Source organism: Phodopus roborovskii, unplaced genomic scaffold (genome assembly GCF_943737965.1).
Source record: "Phodopus roborovskii unplaced genomic scaffold, PHOROB, whole genome shotgun sequence".
Lineage (NCBI taxonomy): Eukaryota > Metazoa > Chordata > Mammalia > Rodentia > Cricetidae > Phodopus > Phodopus roborovskii.
The window spans coordinates 30746785-30770661 of NW_026126416.1; the positions used below are offsets into that span (position 1 = coordinate 30746785).

The 23877-nt window shown below is 44.0% G+C and overlaps 2 protein-coding genes across 2 annotated transcripts; both read right to left on the reverse strand.

Annotated features, from left to right (window-relative positions):
• Positions 1–3101: 3101 nt before the first annotated feature.
• Positions 3102–6001, reverse strand: CUNH15orf48 (chromosome unknown C15orf48 homolog). Its single transcript, XM_051183131.1, has 4 exons — positions 5845–6001; positions 5594–5679; positions 4682–4742; positions 3102–3479 (listed from the first exon to the last, which is right to left on the reverse strand). Exons 1-4 carry the CDS (start codon positions 5878–5880, stop codon positions 3411–3413), a joined length of 252 nt encoding a protein of 83 aa, XP_051039088.1. The 5' UTR covers positions 5881–6001; the 3' UTR covers positions 3102–3410.
• A 4793-nt stretch (positions 6002–10794) lies between these two features.
• On the reverse strand, positions 10795–23205 carry Spata5l1 (spermatogenesis associated 5 like 1). The gene is made up of 8 exons (XM_051183527.1): positions 22123–23205; positions 21347–21532; positions 17898–18056; positions 14946–15155; positions 14006–14198; positions 12633–12763; positions 11631–11756; positions 10795–10983 (listed from the first exon to the last, which is right to left on the reverse strand). Exons 1-8 carry the CDS (start codon positions 23194–23196, stop codon positions 10819–10821), a joined length of 2244 nt encoding a protein of 747 aa, XP_051039484.1. The 5' UTR covers positions 23197–23205; the 3' UTR covers positions 10795–10818.
• Positions 23206–23877: the final 672 nt, after the last annotated feature.

Sequence of the window (23877 nt, forward strand, 5' to 3'; positions counted from 1 at the left end):
CCCACAGCCAAACACTGAGCTGAACTGGAATCCAGATGCAGAGAGGGAGGACAAGACCAGGCTACAGAAACCCACAGAGACAGCTGACCTGAACAAGGAGGAGCTCATGGACCCCCAGACTGATATCTGGGAAACCAGCATGGGACCGACTCAGACCCTCTGTACACGGGTCTCAGTTAGAAGGCCTGGGCAGTCTAAGGGACCTCTGACAATGGGATCAGGATGTATCCCTGGTGCACAAAAGGACTTTGGGAGCACATTCCCCATGGAGGGATACTCCCTTAGCCTAGAGGCAGGAGGGAGGGCCTACTCCCTACTCCAAATGACTTGACAGATTTAAATGACCCCCTCCTGGAAGTCATCACCCTCCTTGTGGAGTGGGAGGAGGGGGAATGGGATGGGAGGATGGTCGGGGGGCATGGGAGGGAGGGAGGAATGGAGAGGGAAAAATAATTAAAAAAAAAAAAAAAGAAAGAAAAGAGGGTGGAGCTTGGTGTCAGTTGGAGAAGCCTGTCTCCCTGAAGATATTCCATCTGTTCTCACTTGTCACAGCACCTTACAAGGAAGGCTGGAACCAAGACAATGACAGCCAGTGGTGAGGAGGACCGCACCTTCCCAATTGCTTAGTGATGTAACTTTCATCCTCCCTCTAGACCTGAATCTCATGTCAGAACCCTGGAAATGGACTTGAGGAGCAGGATCACCAGACCTCTTCCCAAAGTGCCCATATCGATCTTTAATTGGCCAGTAGAAGATGTCTGACTGAGCCTAGCTTGTTAGGGACTGCCAGAACCTAGCAACTTTAGTAATGAAAGTTCTTTTCAAAGATTTCAGTTTGATGTGACAGACATGAACAGCAAATATGATAAAATTTAATCTGCTGAAATTGGGTGTATTCCTAATTCTAGCCTTCCTCTATCTCTGCATAATTGAAATTAAAGTAGGCAAAAAACACTTTGTGTTTTCTTTGTTATTTTTTTGTTTTGTTAGATAAGGACCTACCATGCTGGCTTTAGAATTCATTATGCAGTCCAGGTTAGCCTTGAACTCTTGATCCTCCTGCTTCTGCCTCCCTAGTGGTGATATTACAGACAGATGCCACCATGGCCATCTTAAGATCACAACTTCAGAAACCAAAGTGTTGTGGAAATCACACCCCCAATGAAGGCTCCTGAAGCAGTTTTTGTCTGACTTTCTTCTGCCCATCTATCCCTTAACCCTCATTCTTTCCCAGAGGTAAACTGTAGAAACTGAAGTCCTCAGTCTTAAGACGGGCCATAGAAATTAGAACCACTGCTCCAAAAAGCCAGCCATAAAACCTGAAAGTATTGCTTTGACTTCCTCCCGCTTTTTTATGTGAGAGCTTGTCAGAAACAAGTTGTCTGCCCTACCTTGTATGTGCCCTACCGAAAACATTGGGTCCCATTCCCAGAAGGAGGAGGGTAGCAAAAGCCTTGCTAGCCCCTCCCTGCAAGTCTAGCAGTAACTGAAGGCCTTTCAGTGCAGTCACATTTCTACCCAGATGATCATGGAAATTAAGCATAAATGTAGACAACTCACCCTAGCTGCACCTTTGGCCCTGGTAAGGGGAAATCTCTTACACTTTTTCTACACCTTTTATCACATGATGGCAGGAGACAGATGAACCTTTCCTGCCCCCACTCCTGCCACCACTGGTCTTGATCTCTCCCCCTCACAGGCCTGCAGACCAGCACCTTCCATATTCACACTGCTCACGGTCAGCTTTGTGCTTGAAAGTGAAATGGTCCCGTCATCCTCCCAAGAGCACTTTATACTTTGCTCTTGGGGTTGGCTATAGCCATCACTAGGCCATTCATTTTTATTTCCCTAAGTGGCATCATATTCTACTTCAAAACCTTAAGCAAATAAAAAATGTAACTCCCACCAGTTATGTGTAAACCCTGGGATCAACCATCAGAGATTTCCCTATGGGAGGATTTGAGGTGATAAGAAACAAAGGTTGAGAGAAATAGTTTAGTGGGAATCCTTTCAGAACTTCCAAGTGCCAGTGGGTTGTTATTGCTATGAAAGGACAAGAAGCTAGCCCTTTTCATATATTTCCATTGTAATCCTATAAAAATTAAGAAAAGGGTATTTATTACCATAATCTAATAGTGATCTTGGATACTCTTCCAAGGGAAGTGAAAATATGTGGCCTGGAAAAAAAGCTTGCTCATAACTGTTCTTATTAGCAGTGCTCCCAAATAGAGACATTGCCGATGTCCATCTATTTCAAATGGACAGGCAATATGTGAGATATCTATACAACATAATAGAATTTCTCAGCAGAAGGGATGGGATACTGATAGTGTGATGCAACATAAATGACCTGAAAATCCTTTAAAATCAGAAGCAAAAGTCCACACATGGTCCTGTTCACATGAAATGTCCAGAACGGTCCAAACCCAGGAAATAAAAGTTGATTAGTGTTTGCCTTGGGCTGGAAGCAGTGGGATCAGGGAAGGTGATTGCTAGTGGCACAGGGTTCCTTTGGGAATAATGCAAAGGTTCTAGAAGTAGATGGAGATGATTGACTAACTTTGTAAACATAATAAAAACACTGAGCTGTGCAATTTAAGTGGGTGATTACTAAGATGTGAACTATGTCTCAATTTATTTTTATATCCCATGAAAAACAACTTCCTACTTGATCCCATTTTTATGAGCAGTCAAGGGATGGGGGTGCAGGGGCATTCTGGGCATCCTGGGCATTCTCTCTCAAGTCTCTGGCCAGGGGTCCCAGCCCCCACCCCATCCTTCCCTCTCCATCCTCCTGGGAGCAGCAGGGTTGATCTCCGAATGCCTGATTCCTGTTCGCCAGAGCTTCATACAACCCTCTCACCTGTCTTCACTTCTCCTGGACTTAGCACGCTCACACTCTTCCCAGCTTTACACTTGTTCTTTGCTTTACTGCAAACAACCCATGATCAAAAGGTTTCTGGGGGGACAGGGAACTAACTTGGAGTAAAACTTAGAAATCTGCATTGATATTTAAAAGATGAGGTTTTACACTTCAAAATGTGCTTTTTACCATAAAAAGATGCCCTCCCACTCTTAAAGTTAAATAACTTTTATATGTCTTGCATAAATAATACTTTATTACAGGTAGCAATCTAATTTATACACGTTTATACATTTCAAGGAATATGCTCAAGCATCAGGAACGTAAAATTTCAAATGTAAAATTGAAATTTACATCAATAAACACCAGAAACTATTTTCAGACTATGTGCTGCCTTTGGCTGCTTACATGGAATCCAAAAATAATGCAGGCAAACCCTATAAACGTAGCAGAAGCATTTCCGCACACTGGTATCAAAATCTAGTTTGTGCGGAAGTGTTTCCACTAGATTCATAGAGTATTCTTCAGAAGGAAGGACAAAGAGGCATCATCTGGTTGCCCTGCGGACTTTCTGAAGCTCTTCCACAGGCTTCCATTGCTGGTTGATGGTTATAAGCTTGAGAAACAGAAAGCAAGGCACTATGTTAACATCTGCTCTCTAGCCTCACATTCCTTTAGGGGATCTGACATTACTCCCTTAAGGGAAAACATCACCATAGTCATCAAAGAACCACTTCTCCTGTTTCTGAAACAAGCATAGACTAGCAGACTGTCCTATTTCTACCACTCCATCCCCTAAAACCCCAGGTCTCTAGGTGACACAGGATTGGGGACAGCAGTCACACATCTGTCCTATTTTCATTTGTAGTGCCAGGATTTTTAATTTGCTAAAATAGCATTTAAATTCAAGGGGTGCATCTGTTTTTGTAAACGGAATGTACAATGTTCCAAGCACAGGGCAAGACACACAGTAGGCTCTTAAAATTTCTTCCTTGCAATTGCTTCATGGAGGCACAAATGATCCCACCAGTCCTCACTCAGACATCCTCATCATCCCCCAGCGTCCTCATCCCAGGTGCTGGGAGACACAAAATCACAAAGATCCCAGATGCCTCTCCTTGACTTAAGCGTTATCAGATCCTTGCTTTTTGTCAAGTCTTTGCTAACAGTCCTCGATGTTGTTCATTCTGACCCCACCCGTGCTTCTAAAACCCAGGCCAGCTAGTTGGCAAGATGGCTGTCTGAGGGAGTAAAAGCACTTACCCCCAAGCACTGACAACCTGAGTTTGATTTCTAAAATCCACATGGCGGGAGAAGAAAACTGATGGCCTCAGTCGTCCTCTGACCTCCACACATGAGCCATGACTCCCCACCCCAACAAATAATTAAAAATAAACCTTTTGGAAAGGAATGAGTGATAGCTAATTCCACTGGGGAAAATGCTCCCATTTTCAGGAATCCTAGTGTTTATCCCACCGTATATTAACTTTAAATAAGTAATAGGGAAGCAAGGTATATAATTCAAGAAAGATTTATATTTGTGTGCTAAATATGGGCTCATCACTATGCTAAAAAGGCTCTGTACTTAGATTCCTTAAACTCTGAGGGCAAGTTTTATTATCATGATCGTTTCACAGATTCAGAGAGACCAAACCGTGCACAGTGTCTGTGCAGAACAGTGCAGAACTGAGCTAGGTCTCTAGGCTGCAGTTCCCAAAGTGACACTGATTGTGACTTGGTCATTGCAAAGGCTACAGTCTGCTCTGCTGGAAAATGTTCCAGCTGACTGTCAATCACATATTGTGACTTCAGCAATACCTTTTGGGGTTGAGTAGGATCCACCATTTCCCACGGTTCTGGGTTTCTTTTTCGATCAATACTAAAAATAAAAGAAGATTAATTAAATGGAGGTAAATTCATATACACAAACCTAAGAGACTGGGCCCATAAAATTTCTGGAGACAGATTCGGTCTCCACACTGGACCTGTTAACTTCAGTCAGCATCTGTAACAGCTGAAGTTAAAGCAGCATCCACTGAAAATCCAGGGTTTGTTTCAAGTTTTAAGGGTCCCTTCCTCTGCAGGGTAGAGGTCTGTTTGCCTTATTGGGCGGGATTGGAGACTGCTCCCACAAACAATGATAGCAATGGAAGTGAATGGACAAGCAATAAGGGCTTTCCTGGGTTTCTAGACAGGATGGGGAGTAGGCTGTGTAGGCGCTGGCTCTGGGCACCACCCTCTACTTGTTGTTACTGTCCTTTCTGAACCTTGAAGCAGCAATAGTCAGTTTCAGAGATATCCTCTCCTTACATCTCAGGAGACGAGGCTTTCCTTTACCCAAAGTTGAGAAGAGAGTGCATTGCAGAAAGCTGAATGCTTCAATTCCACCACACTAGGAAAGACCTTCCTAATAAGTTGAAACTTTGAAACTTAAAATGATTGTGTTTGATGATATGTACCCCCTAAATGTTTTTAAGTATTTCCATTTCAAAGCTTACATTTAAAAAGAAATAAAATTTTACTTCACTACAGGAGAGCTGAGGGTTCAGACATAAGAAATAAATGTCACCGTCTGTCAGCCTGTCAGCCTCTCTGATACCAGAATTGTTTTCCAGCCCTCAGAATTGCTTTCTGATTCGTAGGAAAATCCCAGGCACTGACAGCATGTGTTTCAGAATCTGCAGGTCGGAGAAAGGCAGACACCCCTACCCATGAGACCTTAGTACTTACACCACGTCGGTTTTTTGAAAAGCATACAAAGCGAAAGATGAGGCTCCAGCCACTGCTGTGGTCATGATAATCGCCAAAGGAATGAGCTGAGAGAGAACAGGTGGGGAATAAATTCAGTTGGAAACCTCCGAAATATAACAAACGAGCATAAAATTTCAAAATATTTACTATCTTTTCCCTCTCCTCTAAAAAAAAGAAAAGAAAAATAACACTCAGAAGTCAAGATTTATCGATTGCTTTTAAAAACTTACTTCCTTATTTTTCATCAATCTCTGGAAAATGCCCATGATGACTTTAGTATAGAATTTCAAATCTAGAGGAAGGAAAAATCCAAGATACTGGTCAAAAACAGCCTCCCCTGGAGTCGGGCACCCAGCCGTCCAACAGAGGCAGAAGGAACTTTCCAGAAAGGAGACGCACCTGGGGAGGCTGTGGCCAGGAGATGTTAACGCCCAGCAGCGAGCCGGCCTTATATACAGTCAACCGCTGGCTCAGGAAGGGCCGCGTTCTGGTCACGCGGGCACAGGTCCGACCGACTCGCAGTGAGGCAGCTCACGCGCGCCCTCTGCAGGACGATAGCGCAGCGCGGCCGCTGACCGCGGTCCTTTCCTGAGGTCCCTGCTTTCTGTCCTGGTCCTATACCTCCAAAAGTCTGGGAGGTTCGGGTTCCTATGTGATGGGTGAAAGACACCCAACCCTTCTAAAAAGAAGGAACGGAGAGCGGGGTAAAGGTGGTCAGGGGCTCCAGAGTTTACTGCCACCTTTCCTGGAGTACCACTAGAGGATGCCAGGTGCAGGGCAAGGTAAATTTGACCCAATTCAACCAAATTCAACTACATAAAAGTTCTAAAATGTGACACACCGCACACAGAGAGATTGCTAAAAAGTAAATTGTAGAGTACAGAATAACTCCAACAGTGTCCTGATTTCGTCCAAAAAAAAAAAAAAAGGGGGGGGGGAGTGGGCAGTTAAGGGAAAACAAACAAAATTCAATTGCAGAAGATTCCAGGTGTCCATTTCTGCTGATTGTTGGCTTCATCTTTGAGTCTGCCCCCCCCCCACACACACACACCCAACTCAGCAACTTGGACTGGCAAATGCAGAGATACTCAAGGCATGCAGATAGTAAGTGGTAGGGATGAACTGGTCTGGCTCCTAACCAGCACCCTAGTGTACCCTCTAAATTAAACAAGCCTGGTTCTTTAAAAGTTGTTTCTCAGTGGAAAAACCCTAGTGTAGGGTGTACTAAAGTGTCCAGCCTATGGCCCCTGAGTCCTGAGTTGCAGTATAGCCCAACACATTTACAGATATTATGTCACAATGTCAAAAAGTTGGATGATCTTTTAGCTTGGGTTAAATTTTCCAGTACAAAACCCTTTTGCAGTAACTTTTTTTTTTTTTTTTTTTTTTTTTTTTTTTTTTTGGTGAGGGGGACACATCTTACTACAATATAACCCAGGCTGGCCTCAAACTTAAGATCCCATTCAGTCGACTGAGTGTTGTGGTCATAGATTTGTGCAAATGAATTAAAAAAAAAGAACATCTTTTATTATTTGAGAATCTCGATCATGTTCACCACCACTCCTCCAGGATCCATCCCTACCTCCCTATCTTCCCAACTTAGTGGGATTTTGTGTTTCCCATATATGCTAGGTATGGATTCATCCACTGGAGCATGGCCACCTGATGGGAAGCCACAGCCTTAAAGAAAACTGATTTTCCCTTTTGGAAAAGTCATCAACTGTCTATAGCTCTTCGGGGAAAGGTAGGAGGTCACGAACTCCTCCCTGCTCCATACTAAACTGTTTAGTTTGATCTTCCCGGGTCCCATGGAGGCACCCAGCTGCCATAAAGTTCATGAGTGCTGTGGTTCTGTCATGTCCAGAAGATAGCTCAGTTCCAGTTCCCCATGACCTCTGGTTCTTTATAAGCCCCTCCCCCACACCAACTTTACTGCTGATCTTAGGGAAGGGTGTAATATAGATGTTCCATTTGTGGCTAAGTACTCAACTGACAACTTAGCCTCTGCATTTTAAGCAGTTATTGGCTTCTGCATCAACACTGTCCACTGCACAAGGAAACTCTTCTGAGGTCTGAAAGCTGCACTCATTTACCAGGAGAGATACAGATTTAAAGGGCGGTGATGTTACATCTACTTAGCCTAGAAATCATAGTAGGTTCACTCCTGGGGCCTCTGAACTTCCCAATTACAGACTCTTAGCCAGATTTACAGTATCAGACATGGGGTTCCTTCTGTGGAGTGGACCTTAAATGCAAACTATTATTAACAGTTGGTTAGCCCCATAGCTTTTGTGACACTGCTGTGCCCATGAAGTTCTTACTACAACATAGCCCAGGCTGGCCTCACACCCTGGTCATTTATTGTAGTTCATAGCTGGGGAAAGCCATTGGTGACTCCCCACCCCCACTCCACCCCAGCAGCCTACCCAGTACACTTCTGGGTATATATCCAAAGAACTGTTTTCTTACTGCATGTTCATAACAGCTCTAATCACAATACCTAGCAAATTCACCATAATATTAACCATTCAGTGTAGGTGCTACATAGCAAGGAAAGTTGTCACACGATTTTGTTTCCAAGTTTTCAGAATAAAATGTTAAAGGAATTGAAATACGTATCTCCACACAGAATGTGCTCATGTACATAACCTTTAAACTATGCTCATTTCTACTTGTAGCAATGACAGACCCAGGAAGCCACACTTTGGTCCTTTTGCACAGGTATATTGAATTCTGAAAGATGCAGGGGTAAGGATGCTTGTTTTGTTTTCCCCCTTGGGTTCAAGGAATTACTGCAGTTTGGGGTATTTTGTACTTAACCACTAATCTTACTTATTAAGGTAAATGCAGATATTAAAAAGAGATATATGATTAAAGAATTTTTTGCTTTTTTTTTTCTGAGTTTGCTGTGGGCAGAACCATCTAGAATTTTCCATCATCCAGTTCTTCAGAATACCCTTTCCCAAATAAAACAGAACTCATAGCCTCTCTTCCACACTGAAGCTAGAGCACAGATTCCCCGCTTCCCAAACACTGAATACTGGCATCTAGGAGGGGCACCAGGTCACTGCTGCCTGGGACACTAGGTGTGAAATGGGAGGTATGGCTCCCAACCTTCACATTCCAAACTCTGGCAGGCCCCGGAGTTCCCACCAGGGCACAAGTAACACTGTGACATTGTCAGTTCTTTGAGGAAGCTTTGTCTCCCCAGCTCCAAATGCTAGACACTTGTAGCGTTCTTTGGCTACAGGACACTGGCTCACATTTACCCATGGTTGTTTGGCTTTCACCCATGAGATCTAAACCCAGGCTTCATGAAAAAAAATTAAGCAAATATTTCTATTTTATGTACATTGATGTTTTGCCTGCACATGTCTCAGGATGTCACATCTCCTGGAACTGGAGTTACAGTTGTGAGCTGTTATGTGGGTGCTATGAATTGTACCTGGTCACTCTAGAAGAGCAGCCAGTGCTCTTAACTGCTGAGCCATCTCTCCAGCCACCAAAACTTGTTTGAAATTCTTTCTGTCCAACGTGGACAGCAGGCTACATTGATCCTGTCATTCACCCTTCAGTGGCTGTTTTACTAGATTTGATACTGGGAGTTCCAGGAATTCTATATGCTAGGGTCAACAACTAAGGCTCAAGAGCAGTCTGAGCTCAGTTCAAGGGGAAAACAACACACAACACACCAGCATGCTTCTTAGGCCAGCGGCTCCCTTCCCACCAAGGGTCTGGCACGAGAGTGAAACAGGAACCATTTGGGCTAACAGTACGTGAGTGAGAAGGAAGGGTGAAGAATGGCAATACAAAGCGCATGTGTGTCAGAATGAAACCCAACTTAGTATACTATCAAATGGAAATAAAAACTAATTTAAAAAATAGCCTTGGAAGTTGTCCAGAGCAATCTTCTAATCATGGAAACTGAGACACAGGGTGTCTTGGTCAGACTGCCATTTCCTGGGCACTTTGGTGATAGGCACCTAGATGCCACACTGACTGAGGAACGGTCTGGTTAAGGTACTCCCTGGACACTGTTAGTGAGGAAAGTACTAAAAAAAAGAAACTGCACTATCACTACTTCTGGGGTTAAAAAAAAAAAAACATCAAGGACTAGAAGGTTATATGCCCAAGTGGTTTTAATTCTTAATTGCTTCTATAAAAACAAACAGACAAATCTATGGCCTCAAATTCCTTATAATCACAAAAACGGGGGGGGGGGCAGTTAAGAATACAATAGAGAAACCAAATAATACAGGGTGACCAGAATGAAGGTCACCAACAATGCAGAGAGCACGAGCCTCCAGCAGTTGACACAAAACCTACACCCAAAGAAGCGCTAACGCTCATAAAACTAGAGGCTGACTGTTCTACAAAAAACCTGGTCTATGTTTTCCAAAAATGCTGAGGCCAAGAAATACTGAGAACTGTTTCCAAGTAAAGACATGGAAGACACATGACAACTAAACTCAATGTGTAATTCCACACTAGACTGTCCGACAGAAGATTTGTGCAGAGAGAGAAATTCACCGAATACATTCAAATAGTGTCGATGTTAAACTTCCTGATTTGGTGAGTGAACTGTAGTATAAGGCAATAACATTTTTAAGACACGCCCACCAAACACTAGCTATAATGGAGCATTATGCACATAGAGCCACGAGTCAGACAACGTGTGAGTGACAAGCATGTATGACAGTGACATCCCAAGACATTACCTGGTGGTGCACTCACCATCTTCTGTATGACATTCAGGACAAGACTGTCTAACGACACACTTCTTAGTGTTATCCCCAAGCTGGGCGATGCATGACTATATTCTGGTCTCAAAGCAATGTGTGTGGGAGGGAGGAAGGAAACAAATGGCAAGATGCTAAACCAGAGACGCTGGGCTAGAGGATACTGAAGTCCTCTGCTCTATTCCTGCAACTTTGCTGTAAGCACAACATCTCTTGAAAGTCACAAAAAAAGATCAACCAAAAACAATTAACACACTAACAAAATCACACACACACACGTTATTATAGTGTTTCAATATGCCTCCTAGAAGATGGCCCTTACCAAATCAAGTTTCTCAGTCTCTCTCTCTGTCTCTCTTTCTCAGTCTCTCAGTTTCTCTCTCAGTCTCTCTCTCTCTTTCACTCTCCTATGAAAGTGTGAAGTTACAAACCACAAGCAAGTGAAAAACTGAATAAAATAAAAATTTAATTATATTCTAAGTTAGAGAGTCCTTTCTTAAATAAGTTTTCGTATAAAGCCAAGCCTTTCCGACTTAAGGATGGCTTCACAGTCCTAAGGGATTCCCTGAAGTGCTCCTGTCTCACTGTGGTTGCTTCCAGTCCATTCTCTTGCAGAGCAAACAAGGCAGCCTGGTGACAGAGACAAGCAAGAGAGAACAGTTAATTGGCTTCATTTTACAGCTAACAGTAACATCAACACTGCAATCTGGTTGTAAATCTTTGGTCTCACATCAAAGGTGTTCAATGCATCAAAAATATTACACTAAAAGTTAAGGGGACTAAAAATCCACCCTAGACCATAGTTTTTTTGTACATTAAAAATCTAGCAAACTGTAGAATGTTAACACACTCTGAATTCACACATAGTTTACGATGAGAGGAATCTTGACCCAAAGGTAGGAAAATTTACACAGCACTGCTTTTAAAAGAAAGGATGACACCAATCCTCCAGGATGCAACTCCACACTCCCACCACAGACAAACTCCACGACAGAGTGCAGGAACTCAAAGCTCGAAAGCTGCTAGGAGTGTGCAGTATAGGAGTGAGCAGCGTGGTGACCTCTGAGCGGCAGCAGGGGACAGAGGGCATGAGGGGCCCAAGGAAGATTCCGGAACACCAATAATCTCTTCCTCATACAAATGGTCACTTTACAGTCATTCCATAGTATGTCCTTACAATCTATGCATTCTCCTGGATTTTATGCTTAGTGACGTTTACAGAAAAAGAAAACCTATGATGATTCCTTCTGCCTCCAAATAAAACAGTACAAACTTACTTCTTTGCAGAGGTTTCGAAGATCAGCCCCAGAGAAGAGACACGTTTCTGCTGCTAGTGTTTCTAATGAAACATCAGACCCTATTGGCATGTTGTTTGTACAGATTTTTAAAATAGAAAGCCTGCCCTAGAACAGAATCAAAGACAAAATATTGACAATCCTTAACATTTATGTTCAGCCCTGATACATTAAACATTTTAAGTTCAAAAATAGTTTTTAGCATATTACAAAATGTGTGTGTGTGTTACCGGTATATGGTGTGGTGTATGTATTTGTGTATGTGTGGTGTATTTGTGAGCGGGGGGTGTGGTACATGTGGGTAGTGTATGTATTTGTGTGTGGTGTATATACTTGTGTATGTGGTGTTTGTGTATGTGTGGTGTGTGTATTCATATTCAATCAATTAAAACCACTCTTGCTTTTGAAAGAGAGAGACTGAGTGGTCTATACAGCAATGGTAAAACAAGTATTTTCATAATTATTTTTGAAGTAGCCAATCATAACCTCTTCTCCTTATGAGTCCAGATGACTCTTTTGGGAACAAACAGTGCTATCAGAACACACAAACACACAAATTATCAGATACATATAGAAGCATCAGCATTTAGTTAAAAAATAAAAACAAACAAACAAACAAAAACCTCTTTAAAACTTGATAAAAGTCCAAGAAGGAAAAATTAATTCTTGGAGCCCTTCACCATCAGCAGTTGCTCTGGGTGTTTAACAAAGGACTTGCTGACTGGACGCAGTGCAGTTGCTACACACACACACACACACACACACACACACACACACACACACACACACGGGAGTCATTCCCTGAGAGCAGGACCAGGGACCCAGCATGGGCAGGCAAAGAGGTGACGTCAGGAAGAGCCACCAAGCAGAGAAGAGGAGACCAGCTCTGAACAGTGAGAGCAGAGAGAAAGGTCCGCCTGCACCAGGTCTGGATTCAGGCAGACACGTATGCACACCGAGTGCGCAGGAAACATCAGCGGTTACCTCTTGATCAGGAGGGGGGACATAGATCATCTTATCCAGTCTTCCAGGTCGTAACAAGGCATCATCTAAAACATCAGGCCTATTTGTTGCCACAACAATCATGACATTCCGATTAAGAATTTCTTGGTATTCTGAGGGAAAGCATATAACACAAAGTAATATCAACAAACTGTTGTGTATTAAAAATCCTTTCAAGTAAGCCACACATGACAATGTGCTGTGTTTCAACAGGGATAACCTTTCCTTGCAGCCGGGATGCTTACATGCCATCCCAGCCACCTTCCTGGTACCAGGCCACCCCACAAACAACTCATTAACCAAAGAGCTTCCTGTGTGTGTGTGGAAGGCATGGCTAGCCCTGGCAGGCGTTTTTCCACGTTAGAACTGACAAAAAGCCATATGGAAGAACACCTTGCTGGTGCCCAAATCCACTCAGGTACCTGATGAATTACAACTACAAAAGGCAGCTCACAAAGGCAAATGCATGACTAATAGGGACACGTATAGTTCTGGGAAGTCTAGCTTTCAATACTCCCAAAGATGGGAATTTACTTTTCATTTTTTCTTTTCAGAGGCAGAAATAATGACAATTAACCTGAGCTGCACTTATGTGAACCCTGGATGAGATGCAACATGTGTCTCTTTTGAGGTGGGGTCTCATGTACCCCAGGCTGTCCCAAAACTCTTTACTCAACAAAATGGCCCTTAAACTTCTGCTGCCTTGTTTACATCTCCCAGTACAGGGTTTCCCAGCACATACTAGCACGCCTGCTTTGTGTGGTGATGGGATGGCACCCAGGGTCTGTTCAGACCAGACAGTCAGTCTACCACACAAATACACACAATCCCCAGCCTAAGAGAAGAAACGGTTAAAAGCAAGACACGGCAAGGTCTAAAATCAAAATCATTCACTGAGCTGAATAATCTAAGCGATTCTCCAGTCAAGATTCCCGGCGTACTAATGGGCTGCTGTACAAGGAATCCCTGCATCATGAGATCAGGTTATTGTGGATCTCTCCTAATTATAGTGTATTTTTATCTCTGCTGAATGGCTAAAATGCTCTTTCTGTGGAATAATTTTAAAAATGGGAAACAAACAGAAATATGATTGTAATTAAAACAAAAAAAATCAGAGACAAGAAACCACTCTGAATAAGAGGCTCACAGAAGCAGAGGACTCCAAGTCACACTCACTTGCTTTTATCAGCCCCAAAATGTCCCAAGAATTCAAGTGAAATCGTATAAGCCCCTGTGTAAGATGAATTCAGCCTAGGAAATGCAGCCCTGCAGAAATGCTATTTAATTCTGGCCTGGTATTATGGTGCATTCTGGCTAAAGAATAGTGCTTCGTGTTTCCAGCTCCTGGTATTTACCCTGTTGGTCTGATTTCCTCCCTCTTCTCTCTACCGTCCTAACTCCTACACCATCGAGTTCATTCAGCAGAACTGAAAGAACTCGGTCCCGAGCATCACATCCCAAGGTGCCGACTGAGCGAGACCCCAAGACTGAGTCAATCTCATCCAAAAACACAAGCGCTGGAGTATTGGCTCTTGCTTGCCGAAATACCTTAGTGAGGAAAAAAAACATAACGTCACACGCCATTCCGGTGACTATTTTCATTTTGCTACTTGCAATCATTAAAACAGAAAAATGAAGATTCTAAGTGTGTAAGAACTGGGGAATTAGTAAATAAAACAAGCTCCAATGATAGACAGTGGTTAAAAAGTTGTCTTCTTAAAAGATATTTAACATGGAATTTAGGAAGTGATGCTGCTGCTTCCTTTTAAAACAGGATTTCATTACACTACCCAGGCTGGCCTGGAACTCACAGAAATAGGCCTGCCTCTGTCTCCTGAGTCCTAGAATTAAAGGAATATGCCACCACGCCCACCTAATGACAAATGTTTAACTTTAAAAACCAAGATACAGGGGCTGGAGAGACGGCTTAGGGGTTAAGAGTGCTTACTGCTCTTACGGAGGCCTGAGATCAGTTGCTAGTACCCACTCATAATCCCTTGCTCTAGTTCTAGGGGACCAGGCACCCTCCTCTGCTCTATATGGGCACCTGCACACAAGTGCACATGCTACACATGGACACATACATCTGTAATGATTTTAAAAAATTAAAAAAAAAAAGATAAAATTGGAGAATGATAAAAGCTCACCTAGACCTTATTCAAAATCAGAGAGGAAACTCACAAAACAGTAGTAACAGGTAGAAGGATCCATTATGGGTTAAGAGGGCTCTTGTTTTAAATGTAAGCATGTATAACTTTTACAACTAGGGGGGAAAACAGTTAAAAATAAACAAACCTGAGATAAGACTTTTTCTGAATCTCCAACATAAGGTGAAAAGAGGTCTGCTCCGCTCACTGACACAAAAGAGCAGTGGCAGCTTGTGGCCAGGGCCCTCACCAGAGTGGTTTTAGCACATCCAGGGGGACCATAGAGGAGAAGGCCCTTTGGCTGTTTCAGACCCATCCGAGCGAATTCTTGAGGGAACTTCAGAGGCCACTCAACACACTGTAATAGGCAAGAAGACAGAGAGATGTTAGTGTGCCACACACATGTCAAATCCCTACCCTTATCTGAACTTCCCAGAGCCCGCTGAGCTGAACTAGCCTCCTGACCTCACCAGCCCAGGAACCAGGTCCCTTCTACGTGGTTCATCTGCACCCAAAGGCTTTCAGTTGGGTTAACATGCTATGCCTGAATATTCTCCCAGCAGTGCTCTGTAGCTATGTTTTTTAAACTTTCAATTATCTTTTAATTTGTGTGTCTGGCTACTTTGACTACATGTATGTTTGTGTACCATGTGCATGACTGGTCCCTGCAGAGGTCAGAAGTCCCTGGATCCCCTGGAACTGGAGTTATGGATGGTTGTGAGTCACCATGTGAGTAGTGGGAACTGAATCCAGTCCTCTGCAAGAACAACAAGTGCTCTTAACTGCTGAGCCATGTGGCTTATTCTCTACCTCTCAAGCCTAAGTTCAAATGACCTAATTGGAGAAGTCTTCCCCAAGGACCCTGGGCAGAAGAGAGGCCCCTTCTCTCAGCCACCGCCTGTCCTGCCTTCCACCTGACTTAGAACATTTCAAGTTCACCACTATTCTTTTTCCATGTTGGGTTGATCCCTCTGCTCTTGCTACAAAATCAGCAGAATTCACGCCTAAATCCTCAATACCCAGAATAACACTCGCCTAAAGCAGGCACTTAATAAATGTTACTGAACACTGAAGCAGTCTTAAACTCCTCAAAGGGAAACGGCTTTACAATCATTTTACAGATGACCCGGAAACTCTCTCAGAGTTACGTGAACCTTACTACTAGTGAGTGTCCAACTTACTGCTGGTGAGGTAGCAGGTAGCAGAACCAACAGTGGCCTCAAGAAAGAAAGAAAGAAAGGAAGGAAGGAAGGAAGGAAGGAAGGAAGGAAGGAAGGAAGAAAGAAAGAAAGAAAGAAAGGAGGGAGGGAGGGAGGGAGGGAGGGGGGGAGAGGAAAGAAAGAAAGAAAGAAAGAAAGAAAGAAAGAAAGAAAGAAAGAAAGAAAAGAGTGGAAGGTGAGAGACTTTTAAACTAACAACCAGGCCAAAACAGGCACTCCAAGGAGAAAGGATACCACAAAAAGAGACACATGAAACACGTGAGCGACTGTGCCAGCAGTGAGCAGACGCCATGGAGCTGTGGAGACAGACCACAGCGGCCTGCATCCCAACTGACAATGCAGAAATACGTGGAGTGCTCGGGAAGGAGAGGAAACTGAGGCAGGGAGATCAGTCAGGTCAGAAATCTCTCACAATGAATGATTCATGCCACAAAAACTATAAGGCTAGACGTACCACAGGCAATGAAGATGGCGAGACAGACCGTCACTGAAACATAAGGAGCTGCATTTCACAAAGTCCAGGCACCATACTTCTGCCAGGGAACTGAAGGCTGCCTGTATTTACCTGACAGGGAATCTCAGGTGTGAAAGTGGCGTTGATTAGCTAGACTCTACTTTTTGTTTTGTGTTTTTGAGAGTGGGTCTCACTGTGTAGCCCTGGCTGTCCCGGAAATTACTATGTAAACTCACAGAAATCCAACTGCCTCTGCCTCCCAACTGCTGGGATTAAAGGTATGTGTCCTATGCCTGCCATTAACTGGACCCTGGACATGACATGTTGACAACCCTGTGGTTATCTACCAGACAGACTAAGGAGTCCTGATGGCCTCAAGAAAAGTCTACTCAAGACTTTTCAAGGGACAGCTAAGAGCAGTCTTAGATACTGTAACAATCACGTAGGACTGCAGAAAGGATGTCTGGGCTACAGAGATGGCTCAGAGGTTAAGAGCACATGTTGCTCTTGCAAAGGACCTAGGTTTGGTTCTCAGAAGCCACATGGTGGCTCACAACCATCCCAGGGCATCTGACACCCTGTTCTTACCGCCACAGGCAGCAGGCAAGCATGTGGTGGTGCACACGCACACACATACACAGGCACACACATGCCCAAATACTAATATGCACAAGATGAGAATAATTTTTCTCTTAGGGCACCAACACTTCAGGGAAGGGAGAAGAGAGCCCAGAAAAGGTGAGAAAGTGCCACGGCCAGATTAACAGAACAAAACAAAGAAGTGTGGCTGTTGTCTCTCGGGCATTAATGTGGTGGCTGTGAAATGAGACAAGACCATGGGGAAAAGGCTCCGCACTGCTTCAAACCCCAGCACCCAGGAGGAATAGCACAGCATTTGCATATAACCTACATCCATTTGTTGAAAACTATCTCTATCACTTATAATACGCAAATAATATAAATACCATGTACATAGTTGGCATACTGTGTTATTTCGGGAAAAAAACACAAGGAAAACATTGGATCTGTTCAGTGGATATGGTACTTTGGACAGCTGGTTGAATCTACAGATGCAGAGCCATGGACACACAGGCCAAATATTCTCATTTACCTGCTCTCGAACTATAGCGACAACGTCCGTGACAGCCTGCATGTCTCAAAATTAAAGCATTACTATCCAGCTTGCTACAGGGATTCTGCTGACCTGTGTTCGAGACTATAATGAACCATTTAAAACAAAATTTTAAGAGAGGGTTAAGATGGGGAAGCACAAAAACTAGTTTTGATGCCTACAGGTGTCTGGTTAAATAAAGACTAACCCACATGAGCAGAAATTCGGCAAGTGCAGTTTGATTAGTCATTTTCATTACGGACACAGAATGCTACTCTGGGATTCAGCTGGAGTAAGCTGATTAGTAACCGTTACCTGTTTTAACTTCAGCTTTACATCTTCAAGTCCCCCTATCTGCTCCCATCCAACAGGCTTGATGTCCATCAGTCCAACTGAACTTCGAAATGATGAGGGCTGAATCTTTTTCAAAGCATCAAGAAAGTCTATTTCTTCGATCTTAGGACAGTCTTGGTTCTAAAGAAATATACCCCAAAAAGCCAAAATTAGGTAGGCCTTTTCAATAGTATACAGGCATAAGGAACTAAAACAAAATCAAACAAACAAACCTCATTTGAACATATACAACTAATTAACACTACTCTCAAGTTCAAGCACCTCAGACAACCATCTATCTCCTCAAAGTGGAAGCACTAAGCTCTCGAGGTCTCAGGTTTACAGCTGTTAATGGACTGTCCTCTAAGGAAGCCAGAGCCCCTCCTGCTCCTCCGGTACAGGAAGCTGTTCTCCACCACCCCCGCCACCCCTGGACTCTAACAAAGCTTTAAGCTTGCAAGGATGTGACAGGAAGAAATGGCACTCAACACTGTATTAATTGCATTTCTTCAATTCAGAGTGAAATAGAGGAAATAACAATTAAAAAGTCACTGGTGTTTTCAACTTTCTATAAAAGCTATTCTGAGTAAGAAGAATGAATGACGAGAGGACTTCTTCACATTTCAAAGTGTCTCCTTGCACAATATCTCCTTAGAAGAATCAGACACTGCCCTGGTAGCCATTAAGTTGGTGACACCAATAAGTAGTCAAGAGGTATTGTGCCTCCATCTGACTATGTCCTGTTCCCACCAGGGATGTATACCTGGAATCTGACCATTCACAAAATAACTACCCGAATCACTCATGTCAGTCACAAATCTCATATTAAAAAAAAAAAATTCTCAAGCAGTCCCTATAAAATAAAAAACATGCACATACACAAATATGAGTGCGAGTACATGTACACATGCATAGACAGACAGACAGACACACACACACAATGGACAAGAGAGAATATAATGCTAACTTAACAAAATGCTATGTTATGAATTTGGATAAAGGTTTAAGTTCTCTAACTACTTTGCAACTTTCCAATAAAATTAAAATGATTTCAAAAATAAAGTTAAAAAAGAACTTAAACGGAAATGACTTTTAAAAAGACTAAGCAGACTCATCATGCTTCCCAGTGTTTTACTGTCCAGGGCCTGTCCATACTTTTCTCTCAGGTTGCTGCTCTTGTGGTAACTGTCTTTAAATATTCCTTCCCTATGAAAGCCCTTCACCCAGTCTTAAATTTGCAAGTCCACTTGTTAGGCCATCTCCAAATGCAAGTGACATCCTCGTTGGCTTTTTGTTATACTCAAAGGCCATCTTCCTGCTAACAGATATTATTTTCAATTTTCTTGATCATTCCAGTGAAGTACAATTTTGGGTAGTTAGTGAAGTACAATTTTGGGTAGTTAAAAGCTCCTACCTTCATTTTCATTTACCTATAGTGTTGTTAAGTAATTTGCCTTCATACCAAATTCTAAGTATTGGGTTGTCTACACATTCTCATTTACAACTATTTGATCCCATTTCTATAAGACCTTGAAAGTGGATACTTACGGTAGAGCTATTCTGAACAGTATTATCTATGAATGTTAGCATCTGTCATCTCTAGGGTGATGTTTGAGGCAAGGCTCACAGTCTTTACACTCTGTTGTCCAGTTGAGTTTCAGTCATGTGTTTGATGGGGACACATTCTGACAAACTTTCATTCTGATTTTGTCACTGTTGAACATCTGTCCCACTGTTGGTGAAAAGACTTAGAGGACACATCCACACCATTTTCTGTTTTGTTTCTTTGTTTCACTGGCTTGTGGTATTAGACCCTGGCCAGTAAATACTAACTGGTTCTGAGATAATATCAACCAGCATTTGAAAAATCTCACTTCAAGGACACCTGTACACTCACCACTTCACTTCACTCCCCTCACCCTTGGGCATATAAATCCCTTTCTCTCCTGTATTTATTAAACTATGTTCTAATTCCTTAACTGCATTATTTCAGAAAAACTTTAAGGGATTCCTTGTCTGCCCTGGTACAGGCAGAGCCCCTCACCTGCCTAGTGGGAGAAAAAAGGACGAGCCAGTACCTTCCCAGATGTCTGTCCCTTCTGCCTTCCACTTCCCCTGGGTTGTTTCTGAACTCAGCCAACACCTGGTGACTAGACTTAGTAGGGAGGTAGGCCCCTCCTCAAGCAGCAGTGAGCTGGCTGGTCCACCTAAGCCAGAGATGCTTAGGATCAAGCCTGAAACATCAAGGCAGAGTGAATCCTAAATTTGCCTCCCTTGCCCTCTTCGGAACTCACTCCTTTTGCACAAAGGGCATACATTCTTACACCTTTACACAGGGGCTCATGAAAATTCTAAGCAGTTTGGTACCAAATCCATTAAGATGAGGACTCAGAAGTTCATATATCTTCTTCCCGCTTTAGGAAGGAAATAATGGAAAAGTTAGGAAAGATATAAACTATTTAGTTGAAAATAATTCAGGATGCTATGAATGACATTGAAAAGTCCCAGAATCCTCAGCCACTGTAATTAATATTTGCTGAAGAGGTTTAGGGATACTAGTTATCAGATATTAAATGACCTGATTTTTAAATACTATTATATTGAAAAAGATTACACTTAAGATAATCCTAAATATTTTTAAAGTGGTTATTAATTCAAAATTTGAAAATCAGTGACAATCTTAAATAAAATACAATTCCAAATATTCAATTTCCCTTGGATTAGAAAACTTTATTTCTCCCATAGATATTTATCAATAATAAGGGGGGGGGGAACCCAGTATCTTGGCAATGAAGAGATCTTATAGATACTATCTTATTCTAGAAATCTAGAAATTAACTTTGAAGTTAATCATCAGTGACTAAAACTCACTGTGGTATCATGGCTGTGGGGTATTTCTAAATGTTTCAGAAAAACATACATACATACATGTAAACTCAAACATGTAAAAAAAGAAATGGTGAAGTAAATACAGCAGAATGTTACGGCTGGATGTTATACAAAGTTTTTAGTTCTATTTTTTTCACCTTTCTATGACTGCTTAAATTTTAAATTCAAATCAGTCAGATTCTTCTGAGGGGCACCATCTTTCCTGGTTGCTCCGGGTTCTAGCACTAGGGAGTTACTGTGGCAGCGAGGAAAATTCACTGAAGAGACCTCCTGGAAGACAGCCATTTCCTCATCTTCAATCATACATTTACATGGCATTGAGATGTAAAGATACATGATAAATTTGTATAAATGATGTATGTTCATTCTCTCTCTCTCTCACACACACACACACACACACACACTCACACACAGAAACAGCTATGGAGACTACCAACCATGCTAAGGAAGGTACTGTACTTAACACTTCTTTTAACGCCCAAATTACGTTGTCATATTACCAGGAAAGATGAACATAGCTGGTCTGAGTCAACATTTCTTACCTTCTCGTGCTTAAGAAGGGCACACATGGCAGCCTCCCTACAGAGTGCTGCCAGGTCAGCACCAACATAGCCAACTGTCATTTCTGCCAGGAGACCTAAATCAATATGACTGGAGATGGGCATCTTTGAAGTAATCACTTGCAGAATTGTCTCTCTTTGTTTAAGAGTGGGAGTCCCAATGACAACCTACAGGCAAAGCAAAAATAGAAAAATTAAAAGTATACAATTTAAAACCTGTAGCATGAACTTTTAAGCAAAAAGTATGCAATTGCTATTTCTCTACAGAGTCCTACCACAAAATTTACTTATTACTTAACTGTGAAATATTCTAACTATTCTTTAGCAATTAAAAAATGACTTGAGGACCAAAGCTCAAAATCAAGGCAGTTCTGAATATTTAACTTTCTTGACAACCCACGAAGTCCACTGTAATAGAAAGCTGGTATCTTGACAAGGAATGAATACATTTTGGAGTTAATGCCTGCTTTTATTTGCCTTTCCCTCCTTCTCTTACTGTGACTAAGCTCTCATTCCAAAGCTATTTTAGTTTAATATGCTTGCAACACACTTAGTTTCTTTAAGAATTAACATTATTATTCACCTTCATGACCCGCACAACTAAGCTAGTGACCATCCTGCTTCCCAGAATGATTTGACTCTAGAATAATCAAGTTCTGGCTCACAAGTCACAAGAGATCTGCAAATCCTGCCAAACCCAGCTATCCAAAACCGCGAGCTTCAGGGACCAGGGGCTCTAACCAGTGCCAGCTATTTACCTCTCGGTCAAACCTCCCGGGCCTGCGCAGCGCTGGGTCCAACTCGTCTGGCCGGTTGGTGGCTCCCACAACTACAACCTCTCGGTCCCCGTGGATGCCATCCAGCAGCGTCAGCACCTGGGCCACTACTCGGCTCTCGGGGGCTCGCCCCCGGCCGCCTCTCCGGGGACACAGGGCATCCACCTCGTCCAGGAACAGGAGGCTGGGCCCGCGGCTGGCCAGCTCCCGAGCGCGCTGGAAGACGCGCCGCACGTTCTCCTCGGTCTCCCCGGGCCGGGCGCCCTGAAGCGCAGGGGCGCTCACCGCCAGCAGCTCCGCACCCGCCTCCTGCGCCACGGCCCGCACCAGCTGGGTCTTGCCTACTCCCGGGGGTCCCGCCAGGAGCACCCCGCGGGGCACCGCCAGCCCAAGCGCGGCTAGGGCGAGCGGGTAGCGCAGCGGCAGGCGGAGCAGCTCCCGCAGGGAGTCGGCCGTCTCCGACAGGCCCCCAAGGGCCACCTCTCCGGGAGGCTCGACCTGTGGCAGCGGCTGGTCGCTGAGTGTGATGCAGGTGAGCGGTGTGACCAACCCGGCGGGATCAGGGTCCGGTGTCCCGCCCACCACGTGCAGCGCCGCTACCGGGCCCGGAACGCCCTGCGGGACGGCCACCACGTGTCCCCGAGACACCGGCCGGTTGCGAAGCAGCTCGTGCGCTACCTCCAGCACCGCAGCGGGGCTCGGGGCTCCCGCCTGCTGTCGCAGCACCGGCCACACCGCCAGGCGCCGCAGGGGCGGACAGGGCACCGACTGCAAGCTGTCCAGACTGATCCTCCCCGTTGCCGCCGCGGCTCCGGGGCTCGCGCACTGCGGGTCCAGCTGCACAAAGCCGTCCGCCCCGTCGCGCCGGGGCCAGGCTGTGCAGAGGCAGCAGCCACCGGCGGGCAACGAGATCTTCAGCGGCGAGCCCAGGCGCGCGCCCAGGCTGCGGAGGGCGGTCGGCCCCAGGCGGCAGCGCTGGGTGTCCCGGTCCCGGGGATCCACCGGCAGCAGCTTCAAAATCTGTGCTTCAGGGAAGAGCCCCGAGTCCGGAGCCATGACTCTGAGAACCACTCCCGGGACGGCCCGGCAGCAATTCGACCAGGATGCCGGATGCAGGAGGCGCGCATGCTCCGTGAAAGAACAAGCATCTGATTGACGGATGAAAGAGCTTATGGGAAAGCGAGAAGGCTGGGTCTTCGAAAACTTTAGGAAACCGACAATGTTGTCCATCCAGCAGCCTGGCAGATGCAAGGCCGCTCCACTAGGGTATAATCTTCTGACTTTCCAATAAAAGTTTGCATTTTGTGAAGTAAAAAGGAGACTTCTGGGGGTGGGGGACAGGCTGCTGAGGTGTAAATAAAATATCTGCCACGTTAATCATGATGCCCTCACCTTATGAAATTTATTTTTGTTCCAAAAAGCTCAGGGCGTCTAGACATGGGAAAGAGGACCTAATAAACCACAATAACCATCTTCGATATGTAAAGGTGTGTGTGTGAAAGTTGACATACTTGTGGATAACTGCTGTATAGATCTGAACAGGAAATGAAAGTTTAATAGGATGATCTTAAGTTTTCCTTGCATCTTTTGAGCACGGTCGTGTGAAAGGTACAGCCAATGGTTATAACCGATGCCAAGAGAAGGAAGTACACATGCAGAGGGTATTAGAGCTGGCTAATGGTACAGATTGCAGTACTGATTTAACAGGGGTAGAGGCTATGCTAATAGGGATATGCA